We start from the raw sequence: 21,354 nt of genomic DNA, 5'->3' as shown, positions 1-21,354 counted from the left end.
TAAAGCCTCATCTAAATATCCAAAGAAAGCACTCATTTTACACACTTTATTGAGCATCATGTCCAATATACATTGTAGTGACACAAAATGGAAAACAAAACAAGTTGCAACATTACAGGGTGGATACCTGGACACCATTTTCAGAGCATATTGCTTGATGTTTGAAAATCGCATCGAATCTGTGCAAATACAGTGAACACCGGTCAGAGGTGGTCATGGTAGTCTAAAAAATTCTGACGTAAAACATTTGACAGCAGTGCCATAATCATCAAGTCAAGACAAGTCTCAGACGACACATCACATTCACCCAGGATGTACATTGTAAAATGGTGTCCTTCACATATTCAACTCACTCAAACCTGATTGCATGTGCCAAGAGATGGTTTTTGTCATCAGTCTGTATTTATATTGATACCATGGCTTAGTCATTAGAAAGTCTATTATTGAGGAGGAAATTGTTATAGTTTGACCAGTGTACTTTATTATTATTATTATTTTTTAATTGTGTCTTTCTCTAATGACAATGAGTGTTTGTGTCAACTTCATGCGCAAAAAGAATAAAAACCCAAATTCTGACCTTAACATGACACGTTGGCTATTAAATGTGCACCAGGAAAAACTAAAGGTGAAAGTTTGACCTGTCAATCTAGCGACGGTCTTCAGCATCCAAACCCAAGCAAATGTGAAACGTATGACCCACGGAGCAAGCCCGATGTGCAACAACATACTAACAGCTAATCCAATTCAACAACGGAGGGCCAAACGTCCCCACATTGTGAACTCAAGCAGATTGAGGTCACTTCAGATGCCACAGCAGTACACACCGCACACCCAGAATTATCACAGCTTGTAGACTTCTCCCCTGCGGATTCTTTTTGGTTGTGGCAGTTGAAAGAAATCTTCATTGATCGAGAAAGCAATATGAAGTATATCCCACAGAGTGCTAATTGCAACATTAGAGTTGAACCCTGAGAAGTTGGCACAAACCTAGTGTTAATGTTAGCCATGCGTGTGCGGGAAGATCATGGCTCTGAGCACAGGGAGCCATTTTGTTCACCATAACAAATAAGACGCGAGAGAGTTTGAAGGGATCTTGATCGCTAAGTGATAGCAGGTGGCAAAAAAACAAACCAAAAAAAGTCTCATCCTCTCTTTCTGAACAGCAAGCAGATTGAAGAAGTGAAGCCAATAAAAGGCAACAGTGAGTCAATGACAGTGTTGAAAAGCACAATGACATCTTTGACGGATATTTGACGTGTACAGAACGTCATGGAGAGGACAGCGGATGATGTCAACATAACAGGCTTCCATTTAATCCACTCAATCTTGACCACGAAATTGCATAAGAAACCTGGTAGTATAAAGTAGAAACTGTTCAGCAGCAGATAAAAAAGCAAGTTCATTTACAGTAGTGACATATTTTACACATCATTAGTTTTCCAAAATAAATAAAATTAAATATACAATTCCAGGTAGGAAGTAAGTGAATTTCGCTAGTAGTGTTCTCAAATTTGCTCTTCTTGTGACAAACGACAACGGCTTGCGGAAACCAGCTTGCAAGCCAACAAATTCCTTTCGTCTTGCAAAACAAGGGGCACAAAAGTCGCAACGTTTCCCTCGGCAGGCATTTCCCTAAACGGGGGGAAAAGAAGATTTATTTATTACAAATCGGGTCATCAAGTTAAATTACATCACAAATGTACATACAGTATTTTGCCCCTCTGCCCCTCAAAAAAAGTGCCCTTTGGAAAGTTCATTAAAAAAAAGAAGTTTTTTAACTAAACACTTTACTGAGGACAGGTCAATGTTGACACCATTTTTTAGAAAAGCTGCATGATTATACGTACAGGTTTGTTTTTTCTCCCTCGTGTGTGTGTGGCATTTTGTTTGTGTTGGTAGAAAACTGTAAATAATACATGATTCTGTGCCATATTTGTCATTGTTGTTTTGAAAAAGTTAATAAAAAAGACGTTTGAAAGAAAAGAGAAAAGCTGCAGGATTAATCGCGTGTGAAGTGTAGTTTAAAATGCTATATGCTAATTCAATAATAGATAACGTGATAACCACTGCATAGTAAGACTAATGACGGTGAAAGGAAGCTCTCTGTGATCCGTGCATTGAAAACATGAAACAACAACTGACATTGCTACGATGCAGTCTCCATCCAGCACTAAGCAGCATTACTGGCACTTTCATTGATATCATAGAACATTTTTACGTTTTCCTTGCAGACAAGCATGTTCTCTCTCTCCTCCCTCTGTCCTTGTGCTCATACAGCGCCACTTGCACCCATGCACGTGCAGGCTGGGACTTAATTGGCTCGGAGTTCATTCTACTTCATTCTGGGTTTTCAAGCGATCAGCTCATCAGCGAGCTCTGCATGAAGCCTGATAACGATCCTCAGCTGTGTTGGCTGAAGGAGACATGGAAAAGAGGCTGCATAGGGGTACTCGAGGACCGGTTTTGAGAAACACTGCTTTACATCCATTAACTTGTTTCTACTAGCGCTCTCCTACCTTTAAAGCCAGGAGAGCGGATATGTCATTTTGTTTTATTTGGACCAATTCTTGGATGCATCAGAATATTCACGAGAGGGTGACGTTGGCCTCGTAACATGTCTTGGGAGTTTTATTTGAGCATTCATGGCTGACGCGGATTTGCAGGAGTTATGAAATAATGATGCGATTGACGGCGCGGGAGGACTTTGAATCAGTGTAACCAGTAAACAGTGGCATATTGTTAAGAAATATGATTAGAGAGAATGAGGATGTTGAAAATTGTGACGGCTATGTAACAGAATGGACGACGAATAATTAATTACCACTCAATTTTCCGAGGTTGTTACAACTGCGCTCCAGTGTTGAAGGTAAATATTACCCGCCAATGTGACACAGTTGTTTGTTGATTTATTTTTAATTTTTATATAAGCTCTGAAATGTTTTGGGAATTATGCTTCTATCTGCTTCAGGAGCTGAGATAATGATTTAGTAGGCATTGACAATATTGTTGAATTTCCAGGAAAACTTCAGGTTTTTGGATTTTACAGAAATATTTTGCCAGGCGCTTTAGGCCTTAATGGGTTAAACATAACCTTCCGCCTTGGGCACCAACCTTGTCCATTCCCTTTGCAGTGGAGAAGAGCAAAGACAACGTGCTAAAGAGGAAAGCTGATCGAGCGCCAAGTGTGGATTATGAAAATGTTTTGAGGAGACTAAAATTGGTTTGATTTGAAATCTATGAAAGCATTCTGCTTTATTTTGCAAGTTACTCATTGTTAGAAGTTTATAATGGTACACAACTGGCTTGCCAATAAAAACGTTTTTTTCTTCATTGAGAGCCATTATTGTGCTCATTAGTTACAAATATCAAAACATGCAAACGTACACGTACAACACACGGAAATTGTTGTGAAAACAGATGTTTCTGGTGCCACGTCAGTCCAATAAAAGTCCTTTTACCATGTTATGACAAAACCTGAGGCGTGACAAGGTCATAGGTTTTCATCGAACAACGACAATAAGATTCGTTTTAAATTCATTTAACTGCACATGTAATTAGAAAGTAACTTTATAAAAACTTACCCTGGAATTCACAACCCACTCCTAGTCAAAGGCCATCTCTTGACTTTTTCTTACACAACGAGCCACTTTTCTCTTGAATTCCCCGTTTGGGTCCTCCCTCCACTCTTTCTGTGAAGGAAACGTGCAACTTTTAATGACATTGCCCGTGCCAACATCACATGTTTGAGACTCTTCCCAGGTGAACTCACCGCAGCATCTACATTAGCTGGTGAATCACTGTTGGGGTCGGCCAACATGGAGATAACACTAATCATGATTGTCTCAACCGTGTGGATGGGCAGCCAGCGCTCTTCGGGCTTCTCATAGCCAAACTTATCCTCTCCGGGCTCATGTAGGATGGAGATGCACACATCCCCGTTTTTTGCAACTGGTTGGAGACACATACGGGGGGGAAAGTATGTTTAGTTGACAAGTCGTGGTTTTACAGATTTTGTAACTAAATTAATTAAGAATACCTCTGAGATCAAATTGTTGTCAACAATAAGCGGTTGGGATAATGGATGGATATAAAACATTCAATGCATTTGACTCACTATGAAAATGTTTTTTTTTTTTTTTTAAAGAGTACCAGTACTCTTATTTATGAACCAATCAATTAAGCACTACCCTTGTTTTCCCTGAATCATTTAATTCCATAAGTTGATTCCCTTAGACATTTTGGTCAAGTGTATGCTCCGGGCTTTGAGGTAAGAGTTTGGAGAAGGCCTCAAACAACTTTAGGGTCAACTACAGCAGAGACATCCAACATCAGTAACCGTTCACCTCACAAATTTTATATCGGATTAACAGACAAAAAAAAAAAAAAGAAGAACATCTGATATGCCAGTAAAAAGGTCCACATATCATCCAAGCTGAGTGTGTATTTGTGACTCCTGAGTATTTACCATTCGGGTGCCAGATTTCAGTAATGAACTTCATCTTTGGAGGTCGAAGAGGATAATCATACGGAAAGGTTAGATAGGCTTTAAAAAAACCTCCTTCACTGTAAGAGAAAAAATAACCACGTTTAAATGTTTGGACTGGAGGGAAAAAAATATAGGAAAACGTGTGCTGACTCACAAAAGGGTATCTTGGGGACCAATGATCACAACTTCCCATTTATATATGTCGTCATCATCTATTAGACCTGCTGAAAATCCCTCCACAGGGTTCTTGTTGAGCTCTGAAAGAAGAGACAAGGGATGGTTGAAATGATCAAGTAGAACATTCAAGATATTGATGGCCCTTAAGTCGCACAATTATGACAGTTGGGCAAATAAATGTTGCTCACAAAAAACCCAATGGTTGAGAAAATGACAAGAAAGTGTATGCAGTATATATATTTAGGCTGGGTAATAAATCATTTTAAAAAACGAATCGTAGAAAATTTGCTAAATCGAGTTTTGTCTTCTGGATGATTAAAAGCTGTTGTTCTTATGTTCAGTTACATCCAGATGTTATTGTGTGTTGTAATTGTGGAAGAATGCTAGATGGGTGGTTTACAAGACATCTTTTACAATAGCTACCACCTACTTATTTGTGGCATTTAAGCACAAACCATGAACTTAGTTATGAATGTTAAGTTAATGTTAAAACACATTTAGAATCACTATACATTATTGTTGTCTGACCATTTTGCACAGGAATTATTTTTGAATAAATGAAATCTTTAAATAAATGTTTGTTGGGTTTATTAGATTAAAAATCGCTTAAAACCGTAATTGTTCTGAATGACTGGGGGGGGGGGGGTTGATCGTATTTTTTCGCCAAATCGCCCAGCCTTTATTTATTTATTTATAAATTGTCCAACAATGACCAATCAAATAAGGTTGGTGAGTAGTATATCAATAATTTTATGTGGTAGTGCTTAATTGTTTAGTTGATGTTGTTTTTAATCACTAAACAAATCCAAATAAACAACAATTGGTCAATAAACAGTAATCAAGGAAAACACGGTTTTGCTTTTTTTTTTTCTTTTTTTTTTTTTTACCTTATTCGATTAAGTGATGAAAAAAAGAATCAATAGCATAATCGATTTTTTAATTATTCAACACTGACAGCCCTGCATACGCACGCAAACATACTATATTATATAGTAGAATATGATGATAAAAGAATGTTAATAACACATTTCTCATCATTTTTAATTAGGGGTAAAAATCAGATTGAGCCGGAAAGTCATTGTGCAAGCAGAAGGCATCGTGTGCTTGCACTGTATCATCATAGATGAGTGGTGAGCAGCACGATGAATGCTGTCAATACAGTCAATGTTCTGTCAGAGAACGCCACCTGGACAACAATTAGTTTGCGATTTGGAGTCCGCAACAACGACCTGCGTTTTGTCTATACACACAAAAAATAAAAACTCCCGGACGAGTAACATTGACGATAATCCCATAAACACTTAGTTCATTTGTAATTTGACTCTATCAAGTTTTACATTTAGAAACGCTGTGATTTGTAACGCTCTATCGTTAGCGAAAAGTGATTTAAGCTGGTTTTGGGTCAATGTACTGATAATTCCTTTGTTCTGTCAGCTAACTAGTGACGAACTCGCTAGCCCGTTAGCAAGGCTACGTTGCGATTCTATTTTAGGTTCTTAAATGGTCAGTCAACCTATGTTAACTATGAAATGCGGTTTTCCACTAGACGCCAGTAGTTGCAACTGTATCTGTTCCTGCAACCAGAAGCCACCGTGTTAAATTTACATTTGTGGTCTTAACACGATAGCGTTGCGTGGCTAAGACACTAACGTAGCTCATAGCTACGTAAACTTTACATTTGACTACTTTCCCCCTTTGCATAGTGAGAATCATTTACCTGCAAGTTGTTTTCGAAGAAGTAACGCTGATTGTTCGGTCATGGTATGTGTACGTTATTGAAAAATCTGGTTTTCTAAATACTCATAGGAAAATTAAAGCTAGCCCAGATTTGCTGCCTGCTGCCGATTTCCCTCTGTGTTTTGACACAAGGTTCAGCTGCTGCCTTTGCGTATGCGCATGCGTGCATATTATTGACAGCTTGCGAGTGCGTCTGTGTCTGACTGGGAGTCCGCATCGCATTCACAAAGATGACAACGGTGCTTTCGACCTTCAGCTTCGCCCATTTCTACCCTACTGATGATGCGACCGTGTTCATAAATCCACTCAACAACAAACACTAGCTCATTCCGGTTCACATAATTAACATCACGGTGTGAAGACTGTACTTATAAAAGAGCCATGAAATTAAATAAGATACAAAAAGGCACGTTTTTAGTTATATTTATTTTGCTCAGAAAATATGGCATCCCGAAACAATAAAAACTATGTCTGGCTCTCTAAATTATACAAATTAAAAGAAAAACAACAACTGAATCTAACTTCATATTATTTTTCCTTGAGAAAAACTTTACATTGACAACCTTATTATGTTTACATGGGGTAAAAACGCTGATAAATATAATCAACCCAAATTTAGACACTATGGTCCTCACCTATGGAATAGCCTGCCAGAGGGCATCGGGTCCGCAGAGACTATTGATATTTTTATTTATTTTGGCATTTAAATGATCTTTTTTTTTTTTAACCCTTTTTATTTGTTTTCTTAGTTCCTAGCTCCCTTTATCAAATTGTCTTTTAGTTTTGTTTTTGCCTTTTATTCTGTTTTCTTAACAGTTTTTATTTTGTTGTATTTTAGTTTTTCGCTCCAGTGTTTACTGGGTGCCTTTCCTCACGTTTTCTCTGTCCACCGCCATTTGCAAAAAAATAATAATAATAATAATTAAAGAAAGAAATAATTGTGTGTGTGGGGGGGGGGCGTTATGGGTGTTTTTTTTATTTTTATTGAATTATGGATGTTTTCCTTTTTAGCACCTTGAGTAATGAGTTGCATTTTGATGTATGCAAGATGCTATATAAATAAAGTTTGATTTGATTTGATTTGAAATTCTTTGGAGCGAGCGTGTGACATTCACTGCAGTTAAGAGACAGCGTTAATGTAGGCAGTACAGTATAATATGAATGTAACTGTACTGTATACATTTTTAGACAGTGTATTAGCGTTTAACAGTATTTTATTTTACCCAAAATAATCAAAGCGCATCAATCATTGCATTATGCAACCTCATAATGCCACCTCTATAGAATTGTTTTACTCGAGACAAAGAAAGTCGGATATTTCTAAGTGCACGTAAATGCAACATTTGCCATTATGCGGAAGAGGGGTCATCGGGCGCCATTTTTAATACACCAGAACTGAGCTAGCAAGGTAGCATTAGCTGTTTGTAAGCTGAAACTTTTAAATACGAGTCGTTACCCCAAATCAAACCTTCATCTTTACCCAAAATGAATGTAGTGGATCATGTGCGAGATATGGCCGCCGCTGGTCTCCACTCCAACGTCCGCATATTGAGCAGCTTGTTGTTGACGATGAGCAATAACAACCCGTAAGTATATAAAATCGGGATCCGTCTATTTGCTGATATGATGCTCTCACCCTCAGTTCAATTTCCAAAATGATTGTGCATTGCCGTTTGGTTAGCATCAAACAACATACGGTCATACTCTAAAATTGTTCATGGTTTTGGCTGAAGCCAATGACAGAAGTATAACAGTACGGCGAAATGTAAACATACAGTTCATGATCATAACAAACCCACCCAAATGTTTGTTAAACGGCAAACGATACATTTAATGTACGGTAATGTCATGCACGACGTGCGTTAGAATTTATACATTTACCAACTTACTATGGGACACCATTTCGCGTCTTCGCTGACTGCAATTTGAAATACTGTATTCTGATTTCTAATGGCTATTATGACCTCTGTTGTGCATAATAGTAATAATAATTTGCAATTTATGTTTTATTTTTGAACCTACAGCCTGATGTATCATGAAACAACACCATGACTTAATTCTATCTATTTTGTATCAGTAGAAGACATTCTCACTTGAAAATGTAATTTATGGTTAAAGTAGAACATTTAATTTTCACTATTTTGTATTATGTCTTTACCTGTTGTGAGTGATAAAGATGTTACAGTCTCAGATCGTTGACTTCAATTTGTATCTGTTTGACATCGAGGGAGCTTTTCTCGCCTGCTCAAAAGTACCAGCTGTTGGTTTACCACGCTGATGCCATCTTCCACGATAAAGAGTATCGTAATGCTGCCTGTAAATACAGCATGGCACTGCAACAGAAAAAAGTGCTCAGCAAAACATCCAAAGTTCGGACCTCTGCTGGTGGAGCTGCAGCAAACCTTCAGGCACAGGTATGGGCATTAAAAAAAAAAAAATTGTAGACAGCAGTAATGCGTGTAAGTCATTCTCTTCGATTTTTGTCTCTGGTAAGCATGCAGTCCAGTCCTTACCCAGTCTTTTAGTATTTACTTTCTTTTTCAGAGTTTACCTTCCGAGATTGAAGTCAAGTACAAGATAGCTGAATGTTACACTATTTTGAAACTGGATAAAGATGCCATTGCAGTGCTTGATGGAATTCCATCTCGACAGAGGACTCCCAAGGTAAGATTGTTATAAGCACTTTATTATGTTAAGTAGAACATGATACATCATCCCATAATACTGCAGTTAACCTGATGAAAGGGTGCCAAGAATTGTGGTGCAGATGAGGTTTTAAAAGTTTACTTCTAGGTAGTCTGTTGATATTGTTGTCCGTTTCCGTTCGCCCCTAGATCAACATGATGCTAGCCAACCTGTACAGGAAAGCAGGCCAGGAACGTTCTGCAGTGACGAGCTACAAGGAAGTCCTCCGACAGTGCCCCCTCGCCTTAGATGCAATCATTGGTATTGCAGGAGCGCAACGCCTCCTGACGCTTCCACCTGCCATCTTGCATGCGCTCACCCAATCCCAAAAGTTTGGTTTGTGAAAATCGATATATTTGTCTCCACAGGCCTTCTGTCTTTATCAGTTAAAGGAGCTGAAGTGGCGTCCATGACCATGGATGTTATCCAGAGCGTCCCCAACCTGGACTGGCTCTCTGTTTGGATAAAGGCGTATGCTTTCATACATGCCGGTGACAACCAAAGGGCCATTAACACCATTTGGTAAGCAAAGATTGTTTCATCACAGACTGTATTTTCATGTATTTGTTGTTTTAATTTAATGCTTGATGGGTGGGCAGGTCCCCCAGACACACAACTATTTGTATACAAGTCATTGAAAAGTCCATAATATTATGTACCCGTTAACAAAACCAGCCTTAAGATAAGCATATATAGAGACGCTATTGTGCGTGTGAATCTCTTTTCACTTTGTCCTCTCATTCGATAATGTTCTAATACTGCATGTCCTCCTGCCAGTTCTCTGGAGAAGAAGTCTCTGTTGCGGGACAACGTGGACCTCCTGGTGAGCCTGGCAGATGTCTACTTCAGGGCAGGTGACACCAAGAATGCCATCCTCAAATTTGAACAAGCCCAGATGCTGGACCCGTATCTCATCAAAGGTACTGCTGGACAACATTCGCATCCACACTGATTGTGATTAGGCTGCTTTTGACATGACAACATTATACCAACACGCTAATCTGCGCTAACACTGCAGCTGTGCTTACCTTTTGGCTTTGAATTGTAAAGTCACAATTTGGCCAAATACTTAATTTTTGTAACTAGGCAGCTAACAAAAAATGTCACGTTGAGCAAAGCAGCAAATAAATTAGTAATTCAACTCTCTCCTTAGTGCTAATATGTGAGCGCTGTTCTGCATACTGACAGGGATGGATGTGTACGGGTACCTGTGGGCCCGAGAAGGACACCTGGAAGATGTCGAGGTCCTGGGTGGGCGACTGTTCAACATCTCAGACCAGCATGCGGAACCTTGGGTCATTTCGGGGTGAGTGTGTGTGTGTGTGTGTGTGTGTGTGACCAGATTGACACCCGAGTGTGTTCTGGCTAGGTGGATCTTGTATATCAGAGAAAAAGAAAAAAGGGCTGGACGATTAACATAATTTTTTTATCGCAATTTCAGTTTTGGCTTCTCTCAATCATTTACACACAATGATCGAAGAAAAACAATCGGCACGTTTACAAGTTCCCTACGTTGTGAAAGGACCCTGAATGCACCATGTAGCTTGTAGCTCGCCCCGAAGCAAATCAGTGTGATTCTGTCGGCCCTAAGCGTCCTTTAAGCTGTTTAATGACACTCCAGTTGGAATTAACTGTAAAACTAAACACACGATAAGGAGAATTACATACAGTGTGTATTTAAATACAAAACATGCTTCATTTTTAACACATCGCGAGCCTAGCGCTAATGCTAATGCAGGTGAATGGAGGATCCCATTCAAATGCTAACAGGAAGTTAGCATTAACTTCAGGGGTAATAGTCCTTCAAATAACAAATATTTACACACAAATGTTGTGCTAACGCATACCCACTGGTAAGATAACACTACTCAAAGGCACACATTCTTCCCAATTTGTGAAAAAACGAATGACAGTATTTTAATAGAATTCATTTGCAACTTTCTTCTGTTCTCATTGGGTTCGAAATTTTCAAGAATTACAAAAAAGAAACTCAATTGGAAATGCCAGAAATTTAAAAAAAGGCACCAAATTTGCAAAAAAAAATTATGTAATTCAATCAACAACTTTCTTTTTTCTCATGGTAAGTCTGTACACTATGTTTGCATGGCACCACACTGCCTATAAGAGGCCAAAACGTGCAGGGACACCCAGTATTTGTTTTGTAATGAATGTTTTAGTATACAGTATTTTTATTTTATTTTACTTTTTTGATTGTAACTTTTTTTTTAGTTTAAGGATTGACAAAATTTTCTTTTCCTTAAAATTCAAGGATACAAATATATCCAAGGACTTTTGGTCATATCAACACACATTTCCACATGACATAGCACAAAATACAATCCCTGAGATCCCAGGTTAGCCCACTGAAGTCCCCAGACTTGTTAAAATAACACAAGATAAAATCAATATGATAAAGAGGGTAATGTAATGCTTAAGTTTGAAAATGAAGAATGAATGAGGCTTGAATTTCATATATTTATAGGGTTATGTTATACGTGACAAAAAGAATAGTATTCAAGAATAAAGCGTTCAACGTGAAGGGATGAATGGGCGTAAGACTATGATCATAGTTTTGAGTAGTTGAAGTTTAGTTGAACTAGATTACCAGCAGTGGATGAACCATCCTGCATGTTTGTGCTGTTAGTTGTCACAGCTTCTACAGTAAGCGCTACTCCAGAGCGCTGTACCTGGGAGCCAAGGCCATTCAGTTGAACAGCAACAGTGTGCAGGCTCTTCTCCTGAAGGGGGCAGCGTTGAGAAACATGGGCCGGGTCCAGGAGGCCATCATCCATTTTCGCGAGGCCATGCGTCTGGCGCCCTGTCGGCTCGACTGCTACGAAGGTTTGTTCGCTTTCCGCGGCCGCTCACCTCCTCAATCCGTTCATAATAATAGCCGCTTCATCGCAGGTCTGATTGACTGTTACCTGGCATCCAATGGGATCAGAGAAGCTATGGGCATGGCCAATAACATCTACAAGACCCTGGGGGCCAACGCGCAGACTCTCACCATTCTTGCCACTGTGTGCCTGGAGGACCCCGTCACGCAGGAGAAAGCCAAAACCTTGCTGGACAAAGCGCTGGCTCAGAGGCCCGACTACACCAAGGCTGTGGTCAAAAAGGCGGAACTGCTCAGTACGTTCAGCTTTCACAACAGTCAACACTGGACTGTAATGTCGTAAAGTGACGAGTCATCCTTTTTGTGAAGGTCGGGAACAGAAGCACGAAGAAGGGATCGCGCTGCTTCGAAATGCCCTGGCCAATCAGAGCGATTGTGTGCTGCACAGGATGCTTGGCGATTTCCTGGTGGCCGTCAACGACTACCAGGAGGCCATGGACCAGTACAGCATCGCGCTCAGGTAACACACCAGGACCATCTGAAAAATCCATTAGCAGCGGAACTTTACGTTCTTCATTTATTTTTTTTCATTTGATAGCCTCAAAGTGTTTTTAACTCATTCACTCCTTCGCTCCCGGCTGTTTTTGCAGATTTTGCAAGGTCCACAGAATGCTGTGTTCTATTGCTATAAAAACATGGAACCTACCAAAAGAAAGATTAGAGTCTCTTCTTTCATCAGGAAAAAAAAAGTACATTTGTATCTGTTTTTCAGCAATTAGCATTAGAATAGAGCTAAGTTTCATTATTATTCACAATCCTGTTGAAAACACTGGCAAAAAGAGCTTGTTGCAACATGGCCCTAGTTGATCTGGTCGATCTCTTATATTATGCTGCCGACTGCTGGCCGTTTTTTTGTAATAACTACCATTGTTTAAAAAAAACAACGCATATAAAACATATAAATACGTTTTTGGGAGTGAAGGACAAATTATTAAAAAACACATTTATCCGTTTTTGGGTTTGAATAAGTTAAGATGGTCACGTCACTGTTCTATCCTCCCTAGTCTGGACCCCAATGATCAGAAGTCCTTAGAAGGAATGCAGAAGATGGAGAAAGAGGAGAGTCCCACCGACGCCACTGTGGAGCTGGATGGCGACGACATGGAGGGCAGCGGCGAAGACGGCGACCTGGAGGGCAGCGACAGTGAGGCCGCCCAGTGGGCTGACCAGGAGCAGTGGTTTGGGATGCAGTAGCCACGCCAACATGTTGACTACCCTAACCCGAACCTCCTCGTTACGCTGCTCGAGACTGATTAAATCAGGATCACCTCAGTCAAAACTATTAGACTGACCTCATTTTCTGTTTTGTTTGCTCATTCTTCCCGTCTTTTGACATGAGCCCCCATACTTCACATCGTTTGGTTTTGAAAAATTAACATTTAAATGAAAAAAGAAGAAGCTTATATCAATTTGAAGCTGTGGTCAGAATAGCTGGCTGAATAGATTTGTTCTTGTAATTGGCGACTGGCTGAGGAGGAAAGTTGTGGAAGAAATTGAGTATGTTATATATTATATTAACACATCAACATTGCCATTATTGTACACATATAGTGGTGTCAAGCAATGTTTGACTGTTTTTATTTTGATGTCTATAAAGCCTGTTTGTACCAGTGTTATGTTGGAATGCATAATGCAAACATTACAAAAATGTTTATATTGTGTTTTGTAAATATATTTTTTAAATGGACAGTTGAATTGAATAAAAGTTTGTCGATGTGGATGCAATCCAGTTTCTGTAAAGTTCATTGACAAGACACTTAAAGGTAGTTTTCATTAAATCTAATTTTATTTACCTGAATCCAAAGTTCATGTGACAAATTGAACAATCTTGACAAAAACAGGCGCAGAAGCAAAATGACTCACTTGTCGATGCTCCTGTTGTACATCACTACATCTGCTCCAAATTCTTTTGATTTCTAATCATCCCATAAAAGCATTTCCTTAGGAAAAAAAAACAACTGGTTTTAAGCTTATCTAACACTTGTATCGGTGAATAACCTTTAAGCAGTTCTTGACATTCTCTATTGCACAAGTCAGCAGCTGTAGCAGACATGCACCGATAAATATTATGCAACTGAATGTACACAACAGTACTAAGATTTTCAGGTAAAGTATGGCATGAGAGCTGTTGTCATTCTTGGCTCTTCATGCGCAAGGATGGAAGGAGCGATGAGGACTTTGATTCATGGCCATTCTGTCAAAACAAATGAACGAGCTGCGGCTGTCTTCGCTCAACTTTTAGGACATGCAGCTCTTCAACTGTATGTGTGCTGCCCAAAACACATGCACAACACAAAACAAAGCCAAGGAATTTGGAGACCAGTTGAGCCTATATGGCTTTTGCTGGGAAGAGAAAAGAGAGGGAGGAGAACCATTAACCACATGAAATCATTGCACACTTAGTCAAAATGATCAGTTTACCACTCCAAGTGTGTTAACTTGTTTTAATGTACAACATGTAGGCAAAAAAATGCACTGTGGGCGAGCTGAAAACGAGTACTTGAAGGAAAGCTAAATAGCATACAGTATTTGGAATAGAGTGGGCTATGGCGGAACAAAACGGACAAAATTAAAAAATAAATGACTAAATGAATAAAAGTTAAAATAAAAACGGATATAAAAATATAATTCAAAAATTAAATACATAAAATAAATATAAATGGAAATAAAAACTATATATATATATATATGTAAAAAAATAAAAATAAATAAAAGATTCAAAAAATATAAAAAATAAATGTTGAATTAAATACAAAAATTAATATATAAATAGAATTAAATATCAATAAACAAAAACACTTTGCTCTCACATTTATTCATTTCATGCTGCAGACGCTCTGTCAGGTCGAAATGTTATTCAAATAAGGGGACGGTCCTAAGTGTGTCCTGGGTTGGACTCCGCTGTTGCAAACTGAATAAAATAAATGTGAGAGCAGGGTGTTTTTATTGATTGATTAATATTTAATTATATTTATATATTATTTCAACATTTATTTTTGAATCATTTTTTATTTTTGTATTTATTTATTGATATATAGTTTGTTTTTTATTTCTATCTATATTTATTTTTTGTATTATATATTTTTATAGATCTGTTTTTATTTTCATTATTATTCATTTATTAATTTTAGTTTTGTTCCTCCATAGTGGGGGAGACTTCAAACAAAAACATTCCGTGCCAGTTTGAAATGTGAAATAATTTTACATCCACTTGGCACTTTGTGACACTGAAGGCATTTGAATCAGACCCACACGTGTTCATTGCCTCTCTCAACTCAATACCATCCCACACAATGGTTTTAAAACCCAATTAAAAATCGGAGGAGCTGTTGTACAAGCCATCGCACAAAAACGGGCAAGCGTTTATTAGCATGCAGTTCGAAGTGTACTCACACTGCAGGCAAATGCATGGAAGGCCTTCAAGGAAAAAGCACTCTTGTCAAACATTTCAACAGCAACAATAAAATCTAGAGGTTCTACTTTGTGCGCTATGTACACATATTCACACACCTCCAGTGACATGTCAACCCCGCAGAGGTGAAAACCAGGCTGTTCATGTGAAGTAACATAAGAAGTGTTTTCAAGTACAGCATGTGCGTTATGTATAAATAGTTAAAAAATAATCAACAAATTAAATGCACAGAAAGTCCTCACTTCACTAAGATGAGAAAAAGAAAGTGTGTATGAAGACTTTGGGTGCTCCAAATCATGTGTTGGTTGGTCGTGGAGACATATATAAGTCGCAACGGTTAAAGAACAGCGGTGAGGTAGCTGTGCTCTGCCTAATGCAGAAAATAATAAACGCAGACACCCAAGTCCTAAATTAGCATTCTTCTTATCCCCACATGATCCATTTTTATAAAAGTTGTGTAAATTCTCTCTTTAGATCAACACACATATGAAGAATAATAATATTATAAAAACTTGAGTTAACAAAGTAAGAACATGGAACTCTGCTCGCAGCCCCCCCAAATGTTCTAAATATCAAAGATGCGTCTGTCATCAGACCAGGAGCGAGTGTTTACTGGAAGTTAATGTTTCAGTTAGATATGTGCGTGTTAATGTCCACTCCACATCCGTGCCCGGGAGGTCACTCAGGGCCACAACACGGCAGCCACGTTAGTGTCGGTGCTGTAGATCCACAGCACCAGAGGCAGCGAGATGGCCACAAAGGGCCACGAGATGCCCTCGGCGCATGCGGACAGAGAGCGCCGCCCTTTGTGGCCCGCCGCCGGCTTCTCCGACTCTTTACCCAAGTCCAAGTGCTGCCTGGCCGCCAACTTGAGCAACTCGTCCAGCAGGATGACGGGTATGGAGATCTTCAGCACCATCAACCACTGGGTGACGTCCAGAGGGGTGATCTGGAAGATGACCTGAGGAGCGTGACATTAATCAAGACATTAATTTTGGGAGTATGATGTGGTACACTTACACACAACTGCAAACTCAAGATATATATAATTCAGGATAAAAAAAAAAGTAAGTACACCACCCTCACATTTCTGCAGATTTAACATGTGCACTAATGAGTCATGACATCAGGGCTGTACAATTACCCGAAATGTTATCGTGATTTCCATGATGCCTTCTCTAGATCATTTAAATGTAATGATTGAAGAAAAACGATTAATGTACAGAATGCCACGGCGCGTTTACAAGTTCCCTACGTTGTGAAAGTAGCCTGAATGCACCACGTAGCTTATAGCTAGCCCCAAACGAATCAGTCTGATTCCGCCATCCCAAAGTTAAGCGTCCTTAAAGCTGTTTAATGACACTACAGTTGGAGTTAACTGTAAAACTAAAGACGCGATAAGGAGAATTACATGCAGTGTGTATTTAAATACAAAACATGCTTAGTCTTTAAAACCTCACTAGACTAGCGCTAACTAAGGAACTGTCACGCATGGCGGATCCCATTCAATTGCTAATAGGAAGTTAGCATCAACTTCGAGAGTAATAGTCCTTCAAATAACGAATATTTACACACAAATGCGGTGAAAACACATACTCACAAGTAAGATAACACTACCCAAAGGCACAAATTCGTCCTAATTTGTGAAAAACGAGATCTTTTAATATAATTTAATCACAACTTTTTTCTCATGGTAAGTCTGTACACTATGGTTGCATGGCACCACACTGCCCCTAAGAGGCCAAAACGCGCAGGAACACCCAGTATTTGTTTTGTAATTAATGTTTCAGTATACAGTACTTTTTTATTGTAACTTTATTTTTAGTTTAAGGATTGACAACATTTTCTTTTTCCTCAAAATTCAAGGATACAAATATATCCAAGGACTTTTGGTCATATCAACACACATGACATAGCACAAAATACAACCTCTGAGGTCCCAGGATAGCCCACTTAAGTCCCCAGACTTGTGAAAATAACACAAGATAAAATAAATATGATAAAGAGGCTAATGTAATGCTTAAGTTTGAAAATGAAGAATGAAAATGCAAGAGGCTTGAATTTCATATATTTATAGGGTTATGTTATACGTGACAAAAAGAATAGTGTTTAAGAATAAAGTGTTCAACGTGAAGGGATGAAGGGGCATAAGGCTATGATCACAGTTTTGAGTAGTTGAAAAAATATTAAGTTTTAAATTCAATGAATAATCGTTTTGTTAATCGTGATTTCAATCTCAATCAAAAAATAATCATGATTATTATTTTGGACTAATTGTGCTCAATTGAGACATTTCCATTTAAGAGTGTACACATTTTTGTTGCCAGGGGTTTAGTTGAATAACAGCTGTATTTTGAGTTGTATAAGATGTACAATGACTACTTTATATTGTGCCAAAGTGTCAGTTCTTCAGTGTTGTCCCATGAAAAGATATAATCAAATATCTGCAGAAAAGTGAGGGGCTGTATACTGTGTGTTGTATGACTCATCTAGTGTTTTTTTTTATTTGATTTTTTACTTCAGACTTACTGGTAGAGGCTCCACATAGAGGATTAAGAAGTGCAGGGACATGGAGAGGCAGATGGCCCCCAGCAGCCAAATGTTTTCCCAAGGAGGCATCCGCAACAGGGACTGGTTTTCTGACAGACTTTGGGAAGAAGAAGATGAGGATCATTGCGTACAAATGTTGCTTTTGCACCCGGAAGTTTTTGTACCTGTTGAGAGCGTTGCACATCTCAATAGTGACGAGGACAGACAGGGCCATGGTCATGGGGTAAGGGGACTCAAACACTTCGCAGTCCAGGCCGTCAAAGTCCGGGTTGTCTGGGCTACACTGGAGGAAGTGACTCTGCATAGAAAGATGAGGAAGATGAACCCTTCGGGTTCAGGGCTGCAGCTATTGACGATCGCGCGCGCCTACCAGCTGGTACAGTGTGACCTGAGGCCCATCATCCGAGAGCGTAAACCACCAAGCCGCGGCTCCCACCGTGGCGGCGCCGACGTAGCCTGCGAGCAAAGACAGCAAAAGCGCACGCGCATCTTTAAACGACTTCCGCCATCTCGAAACGCACAAAGACCGCGGCCGCGACACTCACCGCCAATGGCCAGATATCGGAAGAAGAGCCATCCGGAAATGAGCGGCTCTTTGGCGTTGCGGGGAGGCTTCTCCATGATGTCGAGGTCCGGTGGGTTGAAGCCCAGGGCGGTCGCGGGGAGGCCGTCGGTCACCAGGTTGACCCACAGCAACTGAACTGGGATCAGTGCCTCAGGGAAGCCCAGTGCTGCAGTCAGGAAGATGCTAGCAGGAGAGGAAGGCAACGTCAACACGGCGGAATGACAAACAGAAGCAACGTTGGAAAATAACTTACCAGACGACCTCGCCTACATTGGAGGATATGAGGTACCGGATGAACTGCTTCATGTTGTTGTATATAGCGCGACCTTCCTCAACAGCTGCCACAATAGAAGAGAAGTTGTCATCGGCGAGGACCATCTCAGAGGCTGACTTGGCCACGGCAGTGCCAGAACCCATGGCGATGCCAATCTCCGCCTTCTTTAAGGCGGGGGCATCGTTCACACCATCTCCTGTCTGCGGACAAACATGGCGGCGTTCCATTACTCACCATTATGATTTACTTGGGGCTGGACGATTATGGGAAAAATAATAATCACGATCATTTTGATTAAGATTGAAATCATGATTAATAAAACAAATTAGTTATTGATTGAAACTACTACTCAAAACTATGATCATAGTCTTACGCCCATTCATCCCTTCACGTTGAACCTTTTATTCTTGAACACTATTCTTTTTGTCAAGTATAACAATATAACCAATTAAATTCAAGCCTCTTGCATTTTCATTCTTCACTTTCAAACTAAAGCATTACATTACCCTCATTATTTTTACAAGTCTGGGGATTTAGTGGGCTAACCTGGGACCTCAGGGATTGTATTTTATGCTATGTCAATGACCCAACACACATTTCCTAATGGCATACCAACAATGTTGGTAATTTCAAGAAGAAAAAAAGTCTTTGGATATAATTAAAAAAAAAGTCACATAAAAATACTGTATACTAAAACAGTAATTGCAAAACTAATACTAGGTGCTCCTGCACGTTTTGGCCTCTAGGGGCAGTGTGGTGCCATGCATCCATGGAACTGAATCTTTAGAATCAATTCATTAAAAAGAACCGTTCAAAAGATTCGTTCGTCTACGCTGGCTGCTGATTGGTCGTTTGCGAAGAATGACGAAATGAGCGTGGCTGAGCTCAAATGAACTCAGAAAAGAACGGATCACTTCTGGAAGTCATCCGTTCACTCACGTTCACTGAAAAGATTCGTTTTTTTTAACAAAACGTACGTGAACGACAACACTCGTGTATATGCTTACAATGAAAACAGAAGAAGGTTGCGATTGAATTCTTATTAAAATACTGTAATTCGATTTTCACAAATTGGCAATTTGTGCCTTTGAACTAGTGTTAAATGTGTTTCCGAAGCGTTTGTGTGTGAATATTTGTTATTTGAAGGACTATTACTCCCGAAGTTGATGCTACCTTTCTGTTAGCATTTGAATGGGATCCTCGTTTCACTTGCATTAGCATTAGCGCTAGGCTCGCGATGTGTTAAAAATTAAGCATGTTTTGTATTAAAATACACACTGTATGTAATTCTCCTTATTATGTGTTTTGTTTTACAGTTAATTCTAACTGGAGTGTCATTAACTCATTTGGTCCCAAATACGTTCTATTTTTAAATGTTTTAAGTGTCCCAAAGACATATCTATACATTTGTATGTTTTTTTTTATGCTAGAGCATACAGAAGCATAGGCAATGAACCAGGACCATCTTGAAAAAAAAAAAAACCTCAATTACCCAGAATTCTAAATAGATTTGTGAATAATGATGAAACTTAGCTATATTCTAATGCTAATTGCTGCAAAAACAGAAACAGATAGAAATATACTTTTTCTCCTGATGAAAGAAGAGACTTTAATCTTTCTTTTGGTCGGTTTCATGTTTTATAGCAATAAAACACAATATTATGTGGACCTTGCAAAATCAGTCAAAATGCAGTGAAGTGAAAATGAGTGAAGGGGATTGTTTTAGTGAAAATGGCTGCGAGTGAATGAGTTTGAATGAGCTTTAAGGAAGCTTAGAGATGGCAGAATTACACTGATTCATTTTGGGCTAGCTACAAGCTACATGGGACAATGTAGGGAACTTGTAGACGCGCCACGGCCTTCTGCACATTAATCGTTTTTCTTCAATCATTACATTTTAATGATCGAGAGAAGGCAAAAGTGATATCAAGTGACAAACATTGCTCATTCATTGCGATTAACATGTATATCCGCCAGGCAGTGAATGAGTTAAAGCAAAAAGTTGATAAGTGTGAGAAATTGAAAAGCAATTATAGCAGGAAAACTAACAAAACTCATGTTACGGACACGTTTGAGGTAACATACCATAGCAGTGATCTCATCAAATCCTTGCAGGAACTCGACGATCTTGGACTTGTGTGAAGGCTCCACGCGTGCAAAGCAGCGAGCGTCGATGACGGCCTCACGCTGGGCGTTGGGCGCCAGGTCGTCAAACTCTCGCCCGGTGAAGGCCATCTGGTCCACGTCGTCGTCCTCGGAAAAGATGCCGATCCGCCGGCAGATTGCCACGGCTGTGCCTTTGTTGTCCCCGGTGATCATGATGACGCGGATGCCGGCCTGTCGGCACAGCTTGATGGACGCCGCCACCTCTTGTCTGGGAGGGTCCAGCATGCCCACGCAGCCGACAAAGGTCAGGTCCAACTGGACACAGGGTGAACACAATGTTTCTACTCTGCAGCAAAAAATGACTCTAAATTTTTCTCTGAGGTTATTAGGGATGGGCATAATCATCAATTCTTAAGAATTCATCAGATTTTCTGGATTTGGAAACTATCCCTCATTAACAGTCGTG

The 21,354-nt window shown here is 39.5% G+C and overlaps 3 protein-coding genes across 4 annotated transcripts in view; 1 reads left to right on the top strand and 2 right to left on the bottom strand.

Moving 5' to 3' along the window:
- Positions 1-32: 32 nt before the first annotated feature.
- On the bottom strand, positions 33-6,570 carry LOC147174230 (ubiquitin-conjugating enzyme E2 G1-like). Its single transcript, XM_086076784.1, has 6 exons — positions 6,381-6,570; positions 4,641-4,743; positions 4,466-4,563; positions 3,770-3,948; positions 3,582-3,689; positions 33-1,632 (listed from the first exon to the last, which is right to left on the bottom strand). The coding sequence occupies exons 1-5, from the start codon at positions 6,421-6,423 to the stop codon at positions 3,603-3,605; spliced, it is 510 nt and encodes a 169-aa protein (XP_085932910.1). The 5' UTR covers positions 6,424-6,570; the 3' UTR covers positions 33-1,632; positions 3,582-3,602.
- Positions 6,571-7,770: 1,200 nt separating this feature from the next.
- anapc7 (anaphase promoting complex subunit 7) lies at positions 7,771-13,706 on the top strand. The gene is made up of 11 exons (XM_086074998.1): positions 7,771-7,986; positions 8,628-8,814; positions 8,945-9,064; positions 9,235-9,346; positions 9,454-9,607; positions 9,863-10,005; positions 10,274-10,391; positions 11,730-11,926; positions 11,993-12,217; positions 12,291-12,441; positions 12,986-13,706. Exons 1-11 carry the CDS (start codon positions 7,886-7,888, stop codon positions 13,173-13,175), a joined length of 1,698 nt encoding a protein of 565 aa, XP_085931124.1. The 5' UTR covers positions 7,771-7,885; the 3' UTR covers positions 13,176-13,706.
- Positions 13,707-13,745: 39 nt separating this feature from the next.
- Positions 13,746-21,354, bottom strand: part of atp2a2a (ATPase sarcoplasmic/endoplasmic reticulum Ca2+ transporting 2a) — a 32,783-nt gene continuing 25,174 nt past the window's right edge. The window contains exons 14-21 of one of the 2 annotated variants that reach the window (XM_086075479.1): positions 20,868-21,203; positions 18,762-18,982; positions 18,489-18,691; positions 18,314-18,399; positions 18,108-18,241; positions 17,923-18,040; positions 16,234-16,354; positions 13,746-14,324 (exon numbers count right to left, since the gene is read on the bottom strand). In XM_086075479.1, coding sequence (XP_085931605.1) covers positions 14,311-14,324; positions 16,234-16,354; positions 17,923-18,040; positions 18,108-18,241; positions 18,314-18,399; positions 18,489-18,691; positions 18,762-18,982; positions 20,868-21,203 — 1,233 coding nt within the window. In that variant the 3' untranslated portion in view covers positions 13,746-14,310. Of the gene's footprint in view, positions 16,355-17,922; positions 18,041-18,107; positions 18,242-18,313; positions 18,400-18,488; positions 18,692-18,761; positions 18,983-20,867; positions 21,204-21,354 lie in introns of both variants that reach the window. The other variant, XM_086075478.1, reaches the window with a different exon arrangement.

The sequence above is a fragment of the Leptonotus elevatus genome, chromosome 5 (assembly GCF_054856555.1).
Source record: "Leptonotus elevatus isolate MCC_2025b chromosome 5, RoL_Lele_1.0, whole genome shotgun sequence".
In the NCBI taxonomy this organism is placed as follows: Eukaryota; Metazoa; Chordata; class Actinopteri; order Syngnathiformes; family Syngnathidae; genus Leptonotus; species Leptonotus elevatus.
Note: the sequence above shows the minus strand (reverse complement) of the source record. Positions and strands in the feature narration are given on the sequence as shown.

Bases quoted from the DNA above. Each gene is read 5' to 3' on its own strand.
- LOC147174230 (XM_086076784.1), bottom strand. From the start codon at position 6,423: ATGACCGAACAATCAGCGTTACTTCTTCGAAAACAACTTGCAG. The intron at 4,744-6,380 runs GTAAATGATTCT...CTCTTCTTTCAG, and splicing joins TCTTCGAAAACAACTTGCAG to AGCTCAACAAGAACCCTGTG. The intron at 3,690-3,769 runs GTGAGTTCACCT...TTTCCTTCACAG, and splicing joins CAGCTAATGTAGATGCTGCG to AAAGAGTGGAGGGAGGACCC.
- anapc7 (XM_086074998.1), top strand. From the start codon at position 7,886: ATGAATGTAGTGGATCATGTGCGAGATATGGCCGCCGCTGGTCTCCAC. The intron at 8,815-8,944 runs GTATGGGCATTA...TTTCTTTTTCAG, and splicing joins CAGCAAACCTTCAGGCACAG to AGTTTACCTTCCGAGATTGA. The intron at 9,065-9,234 runs GTAAGATTGTTA...GTTCGCCCCTAG, and splicing joins CTCGACAGAGGACTCCCAAG to ATCAACATGATGCTAGCCAA.